Here is a 17,541-nt window from a genome sequence, read left to right on the forward strand (position 1 = left end):
GGGGGGATGGCTGGGGGATGGCTGGGGGATGGCTAGAGGGATGGCTGGGGGGATGACTAGGGGATGGCAAAGGAATGGCTGGGGAGATGGCTAGGGGGATGGCTGGGGAGATGGCTGGGAGAATGGCTTGGGAGTAGCTGGAGGGATGGCTGGGGGATGGCTGGGGGATGGCTGGGGGATGGCTGGGGGATGGCTGGGGGATGGCTGGGGGATGGCTGGAGGGATGGATGGGGAATGGCTGAGGAGACAGCTGGGGGAGATGGTTGGATGGATGGCTGGGGGTGTCTTGGGGGATAGCTGGGGGATGCCTGGGGGGACAGGTGGCTCGATGGATAGACAGTGACCCGTGGTACATCAGACAGGAGGATGGTAGGCCTACAAATGGGTGATGATGACACTGAGCGGATGGATGACAGATGATGGATGCACGACAGGTGGGGGAGAGTGGGCGGGTCATGTCAGCTGCTTGGTCTTTTGGGTAGGCAGGAAGATGCTGAGGTGGGCAAGTGGATGTGCAAAAGGGCAGCTGACTGAAGGAACCAGTGAAGGGATACATGGGCCTGGGTCTTGTCTGGGAGGTTAGAAGTCAACTGACCACCACACTGGCCAACAGCTCAGCCAGTGGGTTATGCATTCTTACACAGTGGATCAAGGACTGTTAATTCCACACAGGAGGGGACTCCCCAGGCCACACTTCCCAGAGGGGCAAGCTATAAAAGCATGCAATGGGGACCATGACAGCCATGCTATGGTGACCCCTACATCCAAGAGGTCAAGAGGGGACACAGCTAGGCCCATGCAGATGGGCAGGAGAGCCAAGCCAGCGGGTTCCCCGGACAAGAGGGCCCACCGCCCGGCCAGGAGAGCCTGGGCTCACCAGCCTCGATGGTAACCGGGGAAGGACAAGGCCAGCTCAGCCCCACCCTGCCACCCTCCCCTCTGCTTACCAGACAAGTGGGCAAATCTTGGAAGCATTTCCTTTAGAAAGGCAGGGCAGCTGCCCCCTCGGATGGTGCCAATTCTGTCAGCCCCAGTTTGCCAGGTCCCCATTATGTGCCGGGCACTGTGACCCGAACGTTCCACATGCACCATCTCCTTTGTGCTCATAATAACCCTCTATGAGGTAGCTCGTGCCGGGGCCCCATTCCAGGCATGGGGCCTCTGAGGCGGAGTGCACCTGGAAGCTGGCCCCAGACTGCCCACTGCACCCAGGAGAACTGCAGGACCTTGGGCACCCAGCCTGCCTCCCTCCTGGAACAGGCTTGGCCAGAAGAGCCCAAAAGGGAGAGACAAAGTAAAACGCAGCAGGTCAAGCCACAAACAACTGCTGTGGGTTTCCCACACGGGGCACCCAGCTCCCGTCATCCCTCCACCGCCTCCCTCCAGCTTCCTGCACCCTGGAAGGACACGGGGACAGCTTGAGCCATGCAACTTCTGACAGCATTCTGGGAGACCTGGCTCGAGTCCCCGGCTCCCGATGTCAGCCCCTTCTCAGCGCTGCCTGTTGGGGGGCACTGGGTGCGGCAAGCGGCCTCCCTTCCTCCCCTCTTTCCCCGTGTTTGTCCATCTCTCTGCCTTTCAAAAGAAACAATAAGCAAAAAAATCAGTGTGACACCTCCCATCCCCTCATTGCCTCGCTCTGCAGCCCCCAGCCTCAGGACTGAGGTGCATGCTGCCACGAGGCTGGACCCGGGGCTGGGACCCGCCTGGCCAGCCGTCAAGAAGCTACCATGCTTAGGCTGGGCTCGCCTGGGCTGAGCTAGCCTGGGCTGGGCTAGCCTGGGCTGGGCTAGCCTGGACTGAGGCTCGGCTGTGCTCTCACGGAACGCGTGAGCACAGGGATGGCCTCAAGACCAGAGCCATCCAGGCACAAGGGCTCCAGGCCCTGACCCAGCAGCGGTCAAGGCATGACCAAGGGACCACAGACCCAGCCGGAGACTGGCGGTGACATTGCAGGTAGCAATGAGAAGGACTGCTTTTGCCGGCCAGAGCCTGGCATTTGAATCACAGGCTCAAGGAAGGCCTCCCTCGGTGGCACCGGGACCCGGTGACCAGCGGTGGCCAAGAACGGAAGCCACTGCCACCACGGTCCAGGGGCAGGACACAGCATGGAGAGTTCTAGAAGCACTAACTGGCCCATGTGGCTGAAGGGAGTGAACAAGGGCCTGGGACTAAGACAAGCTTCTCCATGCATCCCAAGGAGATCCAGCACCTGATGGATCCAGGGCCTGGGCCGTTGGGGTGTGGAGATGTGCAGTGCTCGTCCCTGCGACGCAGGTGCCCATTCTGTGCCAGGAAGGATCCTCAGTCTCCCACAAGTCAGAAGCTCAGGAGAAGTCAGGCATTTAGAAAGGGCAGATGAGGCGGGAGGAGACTCCAGGATAAACGGGGAGCAGCGAACTAGGTGCTCCTGCAAGTAACGCTGCGAGGACAGACGGAAATGGCAAGGGCAGGGGCGGTGGCCCTGGGGCGGCAGGCTGGCAGCCAGGAACGCTGGGCTTGGAAGGACACCGCCCCGGGCCGAGTCAGGGCTGGGGACAGCGGAGGGCGCCAGGGCGCGCCAGGAGGACCCCGGCGGCCGGGCAAAGTCCCGGCACCCCTGCGGCCGCCAGAGCCGAGCAGGAGTCCCAACCCGCACGCCCCAGCACGGCGCCCTCGAGGGCCGGGCGGCAAGTTGCCCCCAGCCAGGGGCGCTCCAGCGGACCCCGACACCGCCTGTCCGCACCGTGCTCAGGGCCCCACCCAGCCCGTCCTGGACCGAGATGGGCGCGGGTGGGGAAGAGGTTCCGGCTCCCACCTGCCCGCGGAGAGGCCAGCAGCGCGCGAGGCCGAGCTGCCGCGATTCCCGCCCCCTTCAAGGGCACGCGGGGCTGACCCCGCCGGCGCCGCGCCCCCTCCCCGCCCGGGCGCCCAGCCCAGGCCGCCGCCCGCCCTTCCCCTTGCCCTCTTGGCCGTGGGGTCCCGGATCGCACCCCGCCCTCGGCCGCGCCCCAGCGCTTGCCCAGCCCCGCGCCCTTGGCAGCACGGCGCCGGCGAGGCGGGAGCGCAGCCCGCAGCCCGGGCGCCCCTCCTGCGCGCCTCGCGCCCCCCGCCGCCGCGGCCGCGCCACCCCCGCGCCCCTCACCTGACATCTGATCCTCATTCTCCATCTCCCCGGCGAACAGCCGCGGCAGCTCCTCCTCGGTGCCCAGTGGGCCCCGCATGCCCGGCGCGGGGGGGAGGGGAGGTGGGCGCCCCCCCTCCCGCCGGGCGCGGTGCCAGCCTTAACCCGTGCGCTGCCGGACGGGTGCGCGCGGCGGGCGAGGCGGCCTCGGCGAGAAGATGGCGGCCGCCTGCCCCCCACCCCCCCAAACCACCACCCCCACCCGTCCCGAGCCCCCTTCCTTGCGGCCTGCCTGCGCCTGCTCCCCGCAAAGCCCCGGCCGCTCCGCCCGCCGCGCCCGCAGCCCGAGTCCCGCAGCCGGCCGAGGGTGGCGGCAGCAGCGCCGGCTGCACGGCGGCGCGGCAGGGGGGGGCGGCACACATGCCCGGATTGTGACGTCCAGTCTTGTTGCTGTGGCAACCCCATCCCATCGTTCCGGCAGCGCGACTAGTTAGCAGCCGAGAACAAGTTGGGGGGACTAGTCCCGGGCCTCCGGGGTGCAGGTGGCGGTCGGGGCGCATCGGCAGGAGGCGCCGTCGAGGCGCCCGCGCGGGGACCCGACGGCGCAAGCGGCAGCTGCACTCTGGTCCCGGGAGCACCCCGGGAGCCTGGAGACACCGGCCCCGCCAGCGCGCCCTGGGGGGGGGGGGTGCTCTGCCCTCGGTGCCCTCGGTGCCCGCAGGCTCGGGGCGGCGTCCGGGCCGGCGAGCGGCCAGCTCCCCGCTGCACGTGGCCATCCCGTGCCAGCCAGCCGCGCCCCGTGCGGGGTCCCGGGCTGCGTGCGCTTCTCACCCCTCTGCAAACAGAATTAGAAGCGAACGTGCTAGGCGCCTGAGGTAAGGCCGCTCTGGACGCGGTAGGTCCGATTCCTCCTCCCAAAAGCAACATGAGGGCCGGCTCTTCCCTCGCCCCTCCTGTCCTCGTGCAGCCGACTTCCCCCACCCCGACAAAAGGATGTGTTAGGTCCCAACCCCAGAGACCGGCTGTGGGTGGCTCGGCCCTGCTTGCATTCTGTCCCCCAGAACTCCAGCTCCCAAGCGACACCTGTCGCAGGCCGGAAGGGAGTCACTTGTTAAAGGTGAAGATGAGGACCTGAGTGGCCGCGAGACACGACCAGAATTCCAAATGAGTGCTCCGGGCTCGACCTGGGTTGCCGCAGCATCGGTGGCCAGCAGGCTGCCAGCTCTCCCAGGAAGGGCCGTTGGACGGGGGGGGGGGGGGGGGGGGGGGGGTCCTGTGGCACTGCTGACTGCCAGCCGCCCTGGGGAACCCACCGGGGATCCGCACAGCGCAAGTGGGAACAGATGGCCATTCCTCACAGCAGCCTCAGATCCTGAAGGTGGGTGAGCAGTGCCCGTGCCCGGGTGGCACCTTCAAGGGACCAGGAGAGTTGGCGCTCACCTGGCTGCATCTGGGGCGAGTCCAAGCTGCTAGCTTTGAAGGCTGGGAAGACCTGCCCCTCTTTGCCTTCCTGTTTGCCAGCAAGTCCCAAGGAAAAGCTACCCTTCCTTCTGCATGCCTGCAACAGCACAGGTTTGCACAGGTATGCCTACGCTGCCGAGATGGAAAGAGAGCGTTCCAGCTGGTGTTCCACTCCCAAAGACCTGCCAAGGCCAAGGCCAGGCCAGGTGGGAGCTGGGGACCCAATCCCGGTCTCCTCCCGGACCCCAAGTTGAGCAGGAGCAGCTGCGCCTCCCCAAGGTGCCTGCCCCTGATGCCAAGCAGGATGCCCTGCCTGCTCCCAGGCCTACAGGGATGCTGGAGCAGCCCATGGGGGGAAGGGGACCTTCCTCCCATCCAGGGCTGCGTCTCAGAGGAGCTGGCCAAGAGGGGGCTGGGGTCCCTAGGCTCAAGCAGGGTTCAGGTCTTCCCTGGGAGGCCCTCCCCACCCCTTCCTGTCAGCCTGAATGCCACCAACCATCCAGGGCAGGACGAAGCCTCGAGCGCCATCCACCGTTGCCACCCCTCCAGCACTAGCTCCCAACACACTCTCCTGTGAGCTAGAGCATCAGATGCTCACAAGGAAGACCTTGGACCCCCCTTCGTGGGGGCTCCAGTCTCCCACCATGAGGCTGACAAAGCCAAGACCCCATCCGAGAGAGGACAGACAGACCCAGCTGCAGACCGCGGCCACTCACTGCAGTCAACACGCTCATCCCCTCCCGGTCTCCCCCCACGGACGCCAGCACGTGACAACAGTTTAATGACCAAAAAGCAAAACACAGGCGCGGTGAGAAACACAAGCATTTGGCACAGATCTCCCGCCGTTGTGAACAGAGAGATCTCAGGACCGCAGCGCTCCTGGACCACACGTCTGGATGGCAGTGGCCGCAAATGCAATCCCGAAAAACAAGCGAGCATTCAGGAAAGTGTGCAATGCAAGAACAAGCCCGTCATTAGGGTTACAACTCCGGAGGCAAGGCCCGTGCTGATCACAGAGCTCATAATTACACCTCAGTGACAATACAAAAATCAAAATATGTTTTAATACATTGGTTCTGCCAGCATCAAGGATACAGCTTCCAGGAACAGCAGAAGTCACATGTCTGTGTCTACACATGCTGGGCTCCAGGAGCGCTCCACCCAGGCTCCCCCAAGCCACATCACCCCACACCGTAAGGGACTAGTGACAGATCAAACCCTGCCCTACGGCCCACGGTTCAGTTTCCCTGGGGACAGGTTGGCGGTCACCCGCCATGCAGATCTGACACACAAGACTTTGCTCAGAGCGTGGAACGTGCACGTTGTGGATGCTCTGTGAACCTCAGCAGGTGCTCCGGGTTCTCTGCAGGAGCAGGCACTAGCCAGTGCAGCCCTCACGGACTGTTCCGGTGGGCCCTTGAGGGTGGATGCAATCAAATCCATCGCATCGTCCCGCCATCACTGGCAAGGGGGTCCTCCACCTCCCTCCATCGCATTCCCCCTTGCTGGGCTGGCAGAGCTGCTGTACCACACTTGCAAAGAGAAGCAGCTGAGCCCACCTCCCGCTACCCAGGGCTCCTAGGAGCATAGCTTTGCGCCAGGCTTACCTGAGGGGATGCAGACTAACTCTTGGATCACCAGACTGCATTTCTCCTTTTTATTTGATGAGGGAGGGAGGAGGCTGGAGGGGAAGACGGCCATCAACCACTCACCACTGGTTCACAACCACAGGTATCTTCCACAGTCAGACCTGGACCAGGCCCACACTGGGAGCCAGGAGCCCCACACAGGTGCCTCCTGTGGGGGAGTGTGGGCACCTGTGCAGCCTGCCCAGGTGCACTGCTGGAAACACAGCACAGACTCAAAACATGGATGTGGCACCGCTGCTGGGCACCCATGCAGCCTTCCCTAGAGGACCTGCAGTCGGACCACACCCACCTGGAAGGGCACCCCACCACCTGGCTCCAGCAGTGTTTCGCAGCGTGAGGAAAGCAAGTGGGGTCTCCGTGCCCACAAATGTCAGTGACACTAACAAAAGGGTCACTTCCCTCAGTGGGGTCCTTCCAAGGAATCTGGTGTCTGGCACCAACTCCCATATCAAGCACTGGCATCCCATACAGGCACCAGTTCAAGTCCCGGCTGCTCCACTTTCCATTTCCTGCCAATGAACCTGGGAGGAAGTGGAATCACAAGTCCATGGCCCTGACCCTCCCAGGAGACCCAAAGAAGCTCCTGGCTCTAGCTTGGGTCATTCGGGGATTCGACCAGAGGGATGGAACATCCCTAACACTTCCAAATAAGTAAAATCCTTCCAAAAAAGATGCCAGGTTTGGTCCAGTCCTGGCAGCTGGCCAGCTTCTGCACACCACAGCTGTTACTGATGCAGCTGTACCGCTCGGGAACCCCCACCAGCACCAAGTCAGACTGCATGGTCTCCACAGGGAAGCCTTCTGCCGACCACCATCCTGGAAGCTGCTGCAAGCGCTCCCTGGCACAGCCTCTTTTGTGACAGCAAGTAGGACCCTACCAACTCAAACACCCCCCAGGGCCGGGACACCCTCACCCCACCCACGCGAGAGCAGACACCGAGGAAGCATTGCCACGCGGGGGCGGGAGGACCATGGTCAGTGCATGCTGCCTCTGCTCCAGCGGCACGTTGTCTGCGTTACTCTCTAGACCCTGGATCTGACAGGACTATTATGTAGAGCATCCAGCATGGCCAACTCCTGCATCACCAGGGGAAGCCGGACACCCACGCTAACAGAGGGCATGAAGTGGTTAGCCAAAAAAAGACAAGACTCCTGCTGTCAGACTAACGTTAGTCCTTAAAAAAATAACAGGCCTTGCACAAGTCTTAGTAGCCATGTGTTAGCCACTTTAATATCAAATGTGATCAAAACTCGATTACAAGAGTTCAGAAAGGCATAGAAAATCCACTGAGTTTCCATTTTATTACAAGTTTTTGAATCTAGGACCAAAGAAAAAAAAGTTATATGCTAACTTGAGTCCAGGGTTAATTTCTGATAACCGAACTACAAACTACTACATGGGAACATCAATGCAACAAACAAAATGTGTAAACTCGTTACAAACTCACAGTGCATCACGGCAGGGACACAGCCCGGGCGGCCGGTGCATCACGGCAGGGACACAGCCCGGGCGGCCGGTGCATCACGGCAGGGACACAGCCCGGGCGGCCGGTGCATCACGGCAGGGACACAGCCCGGGCGGCCGGTACATCACGGCAGAGACACAGCCCGGACGGCGGATGCTGCCGTGCACCTGCAGTCAGAGCACACAATTCTGTTGCAGGACATTTGCATAGAAGATAATGCAGACACTTGGCCCCTGAAAACTGCAAAGTCTCCACAGGCTCCGCGCATCCCCTGGGTCACACAGCAGTCAAGGTGGACTCGGCGTGGCAGGAGAGCACAGACCTGCACAGCGTGGCTCCAACACACGTGAGGCCAGACTGCCGCACAGCTGTTCAACCACTGCAGGGCACCAGGCACTGAGCCCGGCGACCATCCCCCCACTCAGGCCGCTCCCACCCCACCCAGGACAGGGCCCAGTGGCCTGTCTTGCTGGAGGGCTTCTGCCAGAAGCTCTGAGGGGCAGCCCATTAGCTCCCATGACCCCAGCAGGAGCACTGGCCAAGTCCACCCTGGCCCACGCCCCCAACCCACCAGGTGGTCCTGTCACCAGCGCCGCAGGAAAGTTCTAGGCTTGTCCCCAGCTCCCCCTGCTGGAGGTCAAGGTGACAGCAGTTGCAAAGGCTTGACGAAATGCACTATTTACAAACTGGCTTGTTTATACACTTCTCAGAAAGGCTACAGAAGCCGCAGCAAAGCTAAGGGCACGCAGTGTGCTGGCATTTCACTACCAGGGAAGGGAAGCCGAGAATGACAGCGCAGTGTCCCGGCCCAGGGAAGGAGGAGCCCCGGCACTGGGGCACTAAGGAAAGGTCACTTCATCCACCTGCCCGTCTGGGGTCCGGGCAGCACAGACACAGGCTCAACAATGTTTGGTTCCCAAGTTTTATTCAAGAACTTATACAAAATATTGCAGAGAAATGAGTTTAATCCTCATCCTCCTCCTCCTCTTCGTCCTGGTTGATCTGGAAGTATCGCAGCTCGTAGCTCTCCTTGGTGTTGGCAACGACACGCAGCCAATCACGCAGGTTATTCTTCTTCAAATATTTTTTGGTAAGATACTTCAAATACCTGTGGAGAAAGGACCTTGAGAGCTCCACCAGGCAGGGCCTTCCTGCATTCTGCAACGTTTCACCCTTTATACACCCAACGTGCCTCCCACCCTGCCCAAGTGGCAAGGCCACCCAGCCAGGGACTCGGCCACAAGGGACAACAGGAAAACCAGCCCAGGCGAGCAGACTCCGCTGGCAGCTGGCAGCTGGGCCGGGCTCGGGGCCCGCAGGACAGCGTCGGTAGCACAGGGCCCTGGCAGTGTGCTGCAGGCTGCGTCCCAGACACCCCGCTGGCCACGGGGCTGACTCCCTTGGCATGAGCACGGCACCACCCAGCCATCACCCTCCCACAGCACAGAGAGAGCACACAGCTTCCTATTCCGTCAGCCCAAGGCCACCTTTGCCCAGCGAGACACCACCGCAAGCTCAGAGAAACTGGAAAGCCAGCAGTCCCAGCAGGCTCTCACTGCAGTGTGGGGTTAGCACGCCTGGCACAGCTGCTGACGGCCGGAGTGCTGGATTGTCCATCACCCACGTGGGAGTCCCAGATGGAACGCCAGACTTCTGGCCTCAGTCTGGCCCAGCCTCGGCCACTCTAGCAGCCACTTGGGGAGTGAACCAGCGGATTAAAGACCTCTCAGTAAATCTCCAGCCTTTCCAATAAAAACAAACCAATCTTTTTCAGACTAACGGCTAAGGCAGCGTCTCTCCGGTCTGAGCTCCCCTTTGCCAACCCACTGCCTACGCAGTGATTACATAAGTCTGCCACCTTACTCTATTTTTTATTTTTGCAATTTTTATTTGAAAGGCAGATTTAAAGACAGAGGGGTCTTCCACCAGCTGGTTCACTCCCCAAATGACCACCACAGCCAGAGCTGAACCGATCCGAAGCCAGGAGCCAGGACCCAGCGGGTGCAGGGTCCCAAAGCTTTGGGCTGTCCTCAACTGCTTTCCCAGGCCACAGGCAGGGAGCTGGATGGGAAGTAGAGCAGCCAGGACTCAAACCAGTGCCCACATGGTAGGATACAGTGCTGTGCCCCCCTGCCAGCTTTTTTCTTCTCACCTGCTTTAACACCCAGAGGCTACTATTCTGTCCCTTCCCAAACTCAGAAAAGAATCTGCCCCCTAGGCCCCTGCTGGGCACAACCTCGCACACCTGTCCCCCCAGGGATCTAGTGTACTTACAGCTCACTCTAGCCACTTTCCCACAGGAAAATAAACCAAGTTGGTTGTCCCATTTAAAAACACCTTTTGTCATTTATTATTTGCACTACATTCAGATAATCTGTTAAATTCAAGATTTCCAGTGGGGGCCCGGTAGCCTTGCAATTAAAGTCCTCGCCTTGCACGCCTGGGATCTCATATGGGTTCTGGTATAATCCCAGCTGCTCCACTTCCCTTCCAAGCTTCCTGGTTGTATCCTAGGAGAGCAGGGGGACAGCCCAAAGCCTTGGGGCCCTGCACCTGCATGGGAGACCCAGAAGAAGCTGCTGGTTCCTGGCTTCGGCTCAGCTCAGCTCCGGCCATGGCGGCCACTAGGGAAGTAGAGAATGGAGGATCTTTCTCTCCATTTCTGTTTCTTTCACTCTGTAAATCTGACTTTCCAAAAATCAGTTAAGTCTTTTGTTTTTGTCCCCACCCGCAATAAATCTTTAAAAGATTAGCAGTAAAATGAAGATTCTGATTTATTTATTTTATTGAAAAGTCAGAGCTACAGAAAGGAGACACAAAGATCTTCCACCTGCCAATTCACTCCCCAGGAGCCAAGAATCTCTTCCGGGTCTCCCACGTGAGTGGGAGGGTCTTAGGGCTTTCGGCGTCCCTGACTGCTTTCCCAGGACACAAGCAGGGAGCTGGATGGGAAGCAGTACCACCAGGACAGGAACCTCGCCCATATGGGATCCCAGCACATGCAAGACAAAGACTCGATCCGCTAGATTAGTGTACTGGGCCCTAAAGATCTCCTTAACAGGATGTTGGGGTGAAAATAATAGATTTGGTAAAAATACATGGTGCTGAGAGACAAGCAGCATCAAGGTCTAGCTTAGAGACCCCGAATGCTTCCAGAAAGTACAATTAGCACCATGACACAGGAAGCCCAGGGCAAAGGGGGACTTAACCTGGATGCACCAGCAGGCACTCTAACACCAGCCTGGTCGACAGCCTCCAGAACATTCCAGCAGCCCGCTGGACGCGGGGGCGCCCTGAGCCGACAGCTGCCCCTGCCTCCTCCCACTCCTGCTCCCACTTGTGCCAGCACCCTATCAGGGAAGATTCCAGTCCCGCCTCCTCAGCTCAGATCCAGCTCCCTGATGCTGCCCCCTAGGAAGCGAGCAGATGGCCCAAGTAGCTGGACCCCTGCCCGCATGTGGGAAGCCAGCTGTGTCTCTCCTCCATGCACGGTCAGTCTGCTATTCTAACACATTTTAAAATTTAAAGATACGAAAGGCCTGAGCATACCCGTCTGCCCCAGGACACCTCCGTCATGTCTCAGCCTGTCGGGGACCAGGGAATGTTTCCGTCTTGTAAAGCAAGCAAGCGTGCACCCAAGAACCTACTGGGGTCTGAATGGAGCTCTTCAGACTCATCGGGCAAGTGCATGGGCACACTCCCGCAGCAGCAGGGAGCCAGCTGTACCCTCTGGAGGGCACAGTGAGGGGCAGGGTGGGGGCAGCAGCCCAGCTTCCACCGTGCGTAGCAACACCCTGCATCTTGGTTCTGAGTCAGTCCTAGCTGCCTGGCTTCTGATGCCCCAGCTTGCCCCTGGTGCGCACCACAGGGAAAGCAGACAGCAGCTCAGGAGCCTGGACCCCGACTGCCCCACACAGAAGACCAGGGAGTTTCTAGCCCAGCCCAGCAGAGAGGTAAAACACCAAAAACCAGACGGGGCACAAGTGGGCCCTGTGGCACAGCAGGCTTAGTAGCACTTGGGACGCCAACCCCCGTATGGTACCCGAGTGCCAGTGGCTATCCCGGCTCAGCCGCTTCTGACGCAGCTTTCTGCTAATACAGCTGATGAGGCAGTGCACAGCGGCTCAAGGACCTGGCTTCCCACTCCCCAAAGGGAAACCCGGATGGAGCATCTGGCCCCTAGAGGCTGCAGGCGTTTAGGGAGTGAACCACTGAGCTGAGCCTCCGTCTCAAACACCTGCATCTTGGGTCTATGTTGCAGATCTGTACTGCCCAAGCTACTTCAGGCATGAAAGACAAGAGCTAAACCTGCAGCAGTGGAGTCGCCAGCCCAGCACTCCCGCGCTCGCTGGCTCCCAGCAGCCCTGCAGCGAGGGCCCGGGCGCCCCTACCTCTTGGAGAAAGGCACCTCGGAGGTCACGGTGATCTTGCTCTTGCTCCGCTCCAGGCTCACCACCCCGCCGCCAAGGTTGCCGGCCTTCCCGTTCACCTTGATTCTCTCCTGGAGAAACTGCTCCTGTGGGGTTGGGGGAAGGACCCAGCAGTGAGGCCAGGGGCAGGTTCCCCGACAGCCGGCCGCAGCACGCCGTCGCCCCGCAGCCCTCCAACAGCCTAGCTGCTTCCTCCACGTTCAGGCTTACAGACAGCAGGGCAGACACAGTGAGGAGGCTGCAGGATAGCAACTTCAGCCTCCACCGACACCAGCATCCACAAGGGCGTCAGTTCAAGTCCCAGCTGTACCACTTCTCATCCAGCTCCCTGCTAACAACCTGAAAAAGCAGTAGAGGGGGCAAAGTTCTTGGGCCCCTGCACCGACCTGGGAGGCCTGCAAGAAGCTCCTGGCTCCTGGCTTCTGACAGGCCCAGCCCCGGCCACTGCAGCCATCTGGGGTGTGACACGGGTCCTGCTTTGGACCCAGCTGCTGTCAAGGCCACTCTGGGAAGCTGCAGTGACAGCCTCAGGAGGTGCCACCTCAGTCTTACAACAGGCGTTAAGGCGTCAACTGGCACACAGCCATGTGTTCTCTCACAGCCATCTTAATAAAAATAAGGCCCGGTGCGGTGGCCTAGCGGCTAAAGTCCTTGCCTTGAACGTGACATGATCCCATATGGGTGCCGGTTCTAATCCCAGCAGCCCTGCTTCCCATCCAGCTCCCTGCTTGTGGAGGACGGCCCAAAGCCTTGGGACCCTGCACCTGCGTGTGAGACCCGGAGGAAGCTCCTGGCCCCTGGCTTCAGACTGCCTCAGCTGCTGCCACTGCGGCCGCTTAGGGAGTGAACCATCGGACAGAAGATCTTCCTCTCTGTCTCACCTCCTCTCTGTATATCTGTCTTTCCAAAAATAAATAAGTCTTTAAAAAAAAAGACTAAAAATAAATAACAAATCCTTAGCTATTAGCACCTGCTCCTACAGGAAGCACAACCCGACCACTCCCACTGGCTCAGGGCGGCCTCTGCAGACCCCACCCCAGCACCTCCGAGGGGAAACTAAGGCTAACTCTACAGGAAGTACATCAGTCGACCAGGGAGCCCAGTGGGAAGAAATGAACGACAGGCCAGTGACAGTGAAGGGACCACGTGCCCAACAGCCGAGAGGCAGGTGCTCCACACCCCTCAGCGGAGCCCGGGAAAGCTTCCCCTCCATGGCTCTGACCGGTCTTACCGAAGGGGGTTTCTTTGTCTCGTGCTGTTCCAAAGAAATGAACTTTTTACTTTACTAAAGATTCACTTATTTTTATTGAAAGGTAGATTTACCAAAAGGAGAAAGATATTCCATCCGCTTCAACACCCCAAATGGCTACAAGGGCTGTAGCTGAGCTAATCCGAAACCAGGAGCCAGGAGCTTCTCGGTCTCCCATATAGGTGTAGGGTCCCAAGGCTTTGGGCCATCCTCTACTACTTTCCCAGGTTACAAGCAAGGAGCTAGATAGGAAGTGGAGCAGTCGGGACATGAACTGGTGCCCAAGTAGGATCCTAAAGCTTGCAAAGTGAAGATTTAGCCAGACCAAAAAATATCATTTTCTTTAAAACTTTAACATATGTGTCAGTGTTGTGGTATAGCAGGTAAACTCCAGCCATGGGGACAAACACAATGGCTCAATGGCTCATCTTCAACCTCCAAGTGCCAGGATCCCATATGGGTGCCAATTCGTGTCCCGGCTGCTCCACTTCCATCCAGCTCCCTGCTTGTGGCCTGGGAAAGCAGCAGAGGACGGCCCAAAGCCTTGGGACCCTGCACCCATGTGGAGGGCCATGCCAGCTCCATGCTCCTGACCTCAGTGAGACACAGGTCAGGCCAGCGCAGGCGTCTAGACGCACACCACTAGGCATCTGCAAATAACCCACGTTTCAGCCGCGCAGAGGGCCCAGCGCCTAACTCTAATGGCCAAAATCCTCGCCTTGTGCTGAGATTCAACGTGGGGACTGGTTGTATCCCAGCTGCTCCACTTCCCATCCAGGTCCCTGCTGTGGCAGTCAAGGACGGCCCAAAGTCTCGGGACTCTGCACCTGCGTTGGAGTCCTGGAAGAAGATCCTGGCTTCCGACTGCCTCAGCTCCGCTGCTGCAGTGACGTGAGGAGTGACTCAGAGGATGGGGTACCTGTCTGTCTCTACTCTGTAAATTTGGCTTTCCAATAAAGGGTGTGGGGACAGGGGGCCATGCCGACACTTGCTCCTGTACTGCCTGTGCCACCTGAGGTCCAGATTAGTGCAAATGCATGCGGGAAGCCAGCAGAGGAGAGCTCCAGTGCAAGGGCCCCTGCCCCCATGCAGGAACCACATGGACTCCTGGACTCGTGGCTCCGGCCGCTGCAAACATCTGGGAGTGACCAGGCCGAAGGAGTCTCTGTCGTTCCCTCCCTGGTTTTCGATAAGCCTTGACTAAAAGCCTCCTGTGGCTAGTGCGTGCTGCACCAGGTGAAGCCGCTGCTGTCAACATGGACATCCCATACAGGTGTCGGCCCGAGTCTGCCCGCTCCACTTCCCTTCCAGCTCCCTGCCTGTGGCCTGGGAAAGCAGTCAAGGACAGCCCAGAGCCTTGGGACCCTGTACCCACGTGGGAGACCTAGAAGCTCCTGGCTCCTGACTTTAGACTGGCTCAGCTGAGACCCTTGTGGCCACTTGGGGAGTGAATCAGCGGATGGAAGATCTTTCTCTGTCTCTCCTTTTCTATGTAAAGCTGACTTTCCAATAAAATAAACTCATCATTTAAAAAAACAGGCTCTCCACCTGCTGCCACCTGAATTCCAGGTCCAGGCAGAGGCCAGGCCCAACACCCAGCGACATGGGCCTGGATCTTGGACAGCCTCCAATCTAATAATACCAATTCTGAGAAGGAACAGAACGGAGGCTGGAAACAGAACAGTTCTCTAGCTGCCCCAACTACTTCCAACCCGAGAAGCCAGCCTGGGCGCCTGTGGCCATCAGCCCCACTGGCACCGGGGCTCACTTACGAAGTTGGCAGCATCCATGATACCATCCTCCACGGGGTGAGTGCAGTCCAGTGTGAACTTCAGAACTTGCTTCTTTTTTTTGCCTCCCTTCGCTACAAGTTTTTTCTAAAGAGAAACACAAATAACAGAAATGAAACTTAAACCCAAATCCGCCCACACTAGAGCATTAGCAGCCCTCCGCCACAGACCCACCACAGACCCCGCCGTGCCCCCTTGCATTGGGAGTCTGAGCTCATGCATGGGCTAACGTGCCACCTGAGTCCGGTTTCCAGCCTGGAGTCCCTGGCACAGGTCAGCTGGTCTCCCTCCACCCCACCTGCAGCAGCAGGGTCCAGTTCTGCTGCATGCCATCCTGGCTGTTCAAGATAATGCTGGGACTTCAGATGTGGGCTTGGAGTGTGCATGCACTCCCGGCATGTGCCTCGGCTTCACGCATAAGGCACTTCCAAACCAACCTGGGGGCACAGCCGCACACCACCAGCCACCAGACCACCCCACGCTAGCTTCCTCTCCCTCAGCTGTAAGCACCTGACACGCCTGCTCCCCCCATCACGTAGACAATCCTCTCCAGGCCCGCATCTCCCCTGCCCGCCCCAGACACCTGCACGAATTCACCCACAACCTGCACCAAGGGGCCATCCTTTCCCAAGGCTGGATGATGGCCAAGGACAACTCCTGCCACATCTCTCACCCCAAGCGATCTCCCAGGCTTATTTAAAACTCTAGTCCCAGGAACACACACCTGCTCCCCGAGAGCTTCAGACCTCATGGACCAGAAGCACAGAGCGGTCCTCCCCACGGGTAGACAGTCCACCCGGGGGGAAGACCAAGAAGGAGCACCAGAACCGGGCCATCCTGCCTCCAACTCCTGGTCCACCCACTCCACTCCACCCTCACCCCACCCCTGGTCCAGTCCACTTCAGCCCTGATCCATGCCACCCCACTCCACCCCCACACCACCCCTGGTCCAGCCCATTCCAGCCGATCCACACCATCCCCGGTCCACCCCACCCTGATCCACGCCCACGCCACCCCCTGATCCACCCCATCCCTGGTCCAGGTTATCCCTGGTCCACGCCACCTGCGCCGGCAGGCCCGCGTGCTCCCCGCCCCGCTCCCCAAGCCGAGCCGCCCGACCCCCGCGGTCACGGGCCTCAGGCCGCGGCCTCCTCTGCCCACGGCGTACGGGGCCCGCTAGCCGCCCCGGCGCGGCCCTCGGAAGGCGCCGCATCCCCGGCGCGCCCGCGCGGCCGCCGGGCGCCCGAAGCCCCCGCGCCGCCCCCGGGAGCCCAGGCCGCGCGCGGAGCCGCACTAACCACGGGCGCCATGGCGGCAGCGGAGGCAGAAAGGGAGGCGGACGCAGCACGCAGACGCCAAGAGCACGCAGCGCGCCGGAAGCGCGGCGCCCAGGCAGCACCAGTCGCTCTGCCCCGCCCCTCGCGCGCCGCCGGCCCGAGGCAGCGCGTGCGCGCCGGGAGCGATTGGTCTTGCCTGTCCGCACGGTGAGTCGGCGATCCGGCCGGGCGGCCTGTCCCCCGGCGAGCATGCGCGTGGGCGCGTGGGGGGCGCCGGAGATCCCACCTGGACGAGCCCGGAGGGAGAGTGGGGCTCTGGAGAAGAAGTTAAAGAGATTCGCTAAGCCGGCGTAGACCCCAGGGCCTGTGGGAAGTGAGGAGCATTAGGAGATGGGGGTACCGCTGCCCAGGACCACTATGGCTCCCTGCAGAGCCCAGCCCTCCTGACCCTGCAAGCGGGGTGCATGGCCGCATTGCTCCGCCTCGGGCAGTGCCCACTCTTACCCATCTCCTCTCTGGTCCCGGGGTGTCTCTTCCAGGACCGGGCTCAGCGTAACGGGGTGCGGGGGCACACCCTTGGTTAGCAGCCCCGGGGAGCAGGCAGCAGGGCGCCCCGCACACGTGCCACCTCAGAGACAGCTCTGCACTCATTTCTCTCTCAGAAAGTGTGTTTGGGCCGACCTACGGTCTTGAGCTCAAAGACAGACAGACGCGCAGCTGAAGCCAGACTGGCGGTTTTGACTCTGCACTTAACCGGGTCTGTGCCATCCTGGGTTACACGGTGACACGACATACCGAGTGCTTACACTGTACTGCGGGCGCATTAAAAGCATTTCTTCTTAAAAGTGAATTAATCAGGGCCCGGCGGCATGGCCTAGTGGTCCTCACGTTGAATGTGGCCGGGATCCCATATGGTCGCCAGTTCTAATCCCGGAAGCTCCACTTCCTATCTCTCCTCCTCTCTGTATATCTGACTTTGTAATAAAAATAAAATAAATCCTTTTTTAAAAGTGAATTAATCAGGACTTCCAGCCGCCACATGGTGGCTGGAGGACCCGGGACGGGCATCTCATGGCTGGATACCACACAGTGGCTACCACGCGCACGTGGGGAGCC

At 60.1% G+C, this 17,541-nt stretch overlaps 2 protein-coding genes across 2 annotated transcripts in view; both read right to left on the reverse strand.

The window, feature by feature from the left end:
- Window positions 1–3,203, reverse strand: part of CHD5 (chromodomain helicase DNA binding protein 5) — a 44,272-nt gene extending 41,069 nt beyond the window's left edge. Inside the window, exon 1 of the mRNA XM_040987593.1 lies at window positions 3,125–3,203. Within this exon, the coding sequence (XP_040843527.1) occupies window positions 3,125–3,203 (79 nt within the window). The remainder of the gene's footprint in view (window positions 1–3,124) is intronic.
- Window positions 3,204–8,587: 5,384 nt separating this feature from the next.
- RPL22 (ribosomal protein L22) lies at window positions 8,588–16,505 on the reverse strand. Its single transcript, XM_040987823.1, has 4 exons — window positions 16,447–16,505; window positions 15,131–15,235; window positions 12,071–12,195; window positions 8,588–8,787 (listed from the first exon to the last, which is right to left on the reverse strand). The coding sequence occupies exons 1-4, from the start codon at window positions 16,456–16,458 to the stop codon at window positions 8,643–8,645; spliced, it is 387 nt and encodes a 128-aa protein (XP_040843757.1). The 5' UTR covers window positions 16,459–16,505; the 3' UTR covers window positions 8,588–8,642.
- Window positions 16,506–17,541: the final 1,036 nt, after the last annotated feature.

The sequence above is a fragment of the Ochotona curzoniae genome, unplaced genomic scaffold, assembly GCF_017591425.1.
Source record: "Ochotona curzoniae isolate NIBS_2020 unplaced genomic scaffold, NIBS_Ocur_1.0 contig_4792, whole genome shotgun sequence".
Classification (NCBI taxonomy): Eukaryota; Metazoa; Chordata; class Mammalia; order Lagomorpha; family Ochotonidae; genus Ochotona; species Ochotona curzoniae.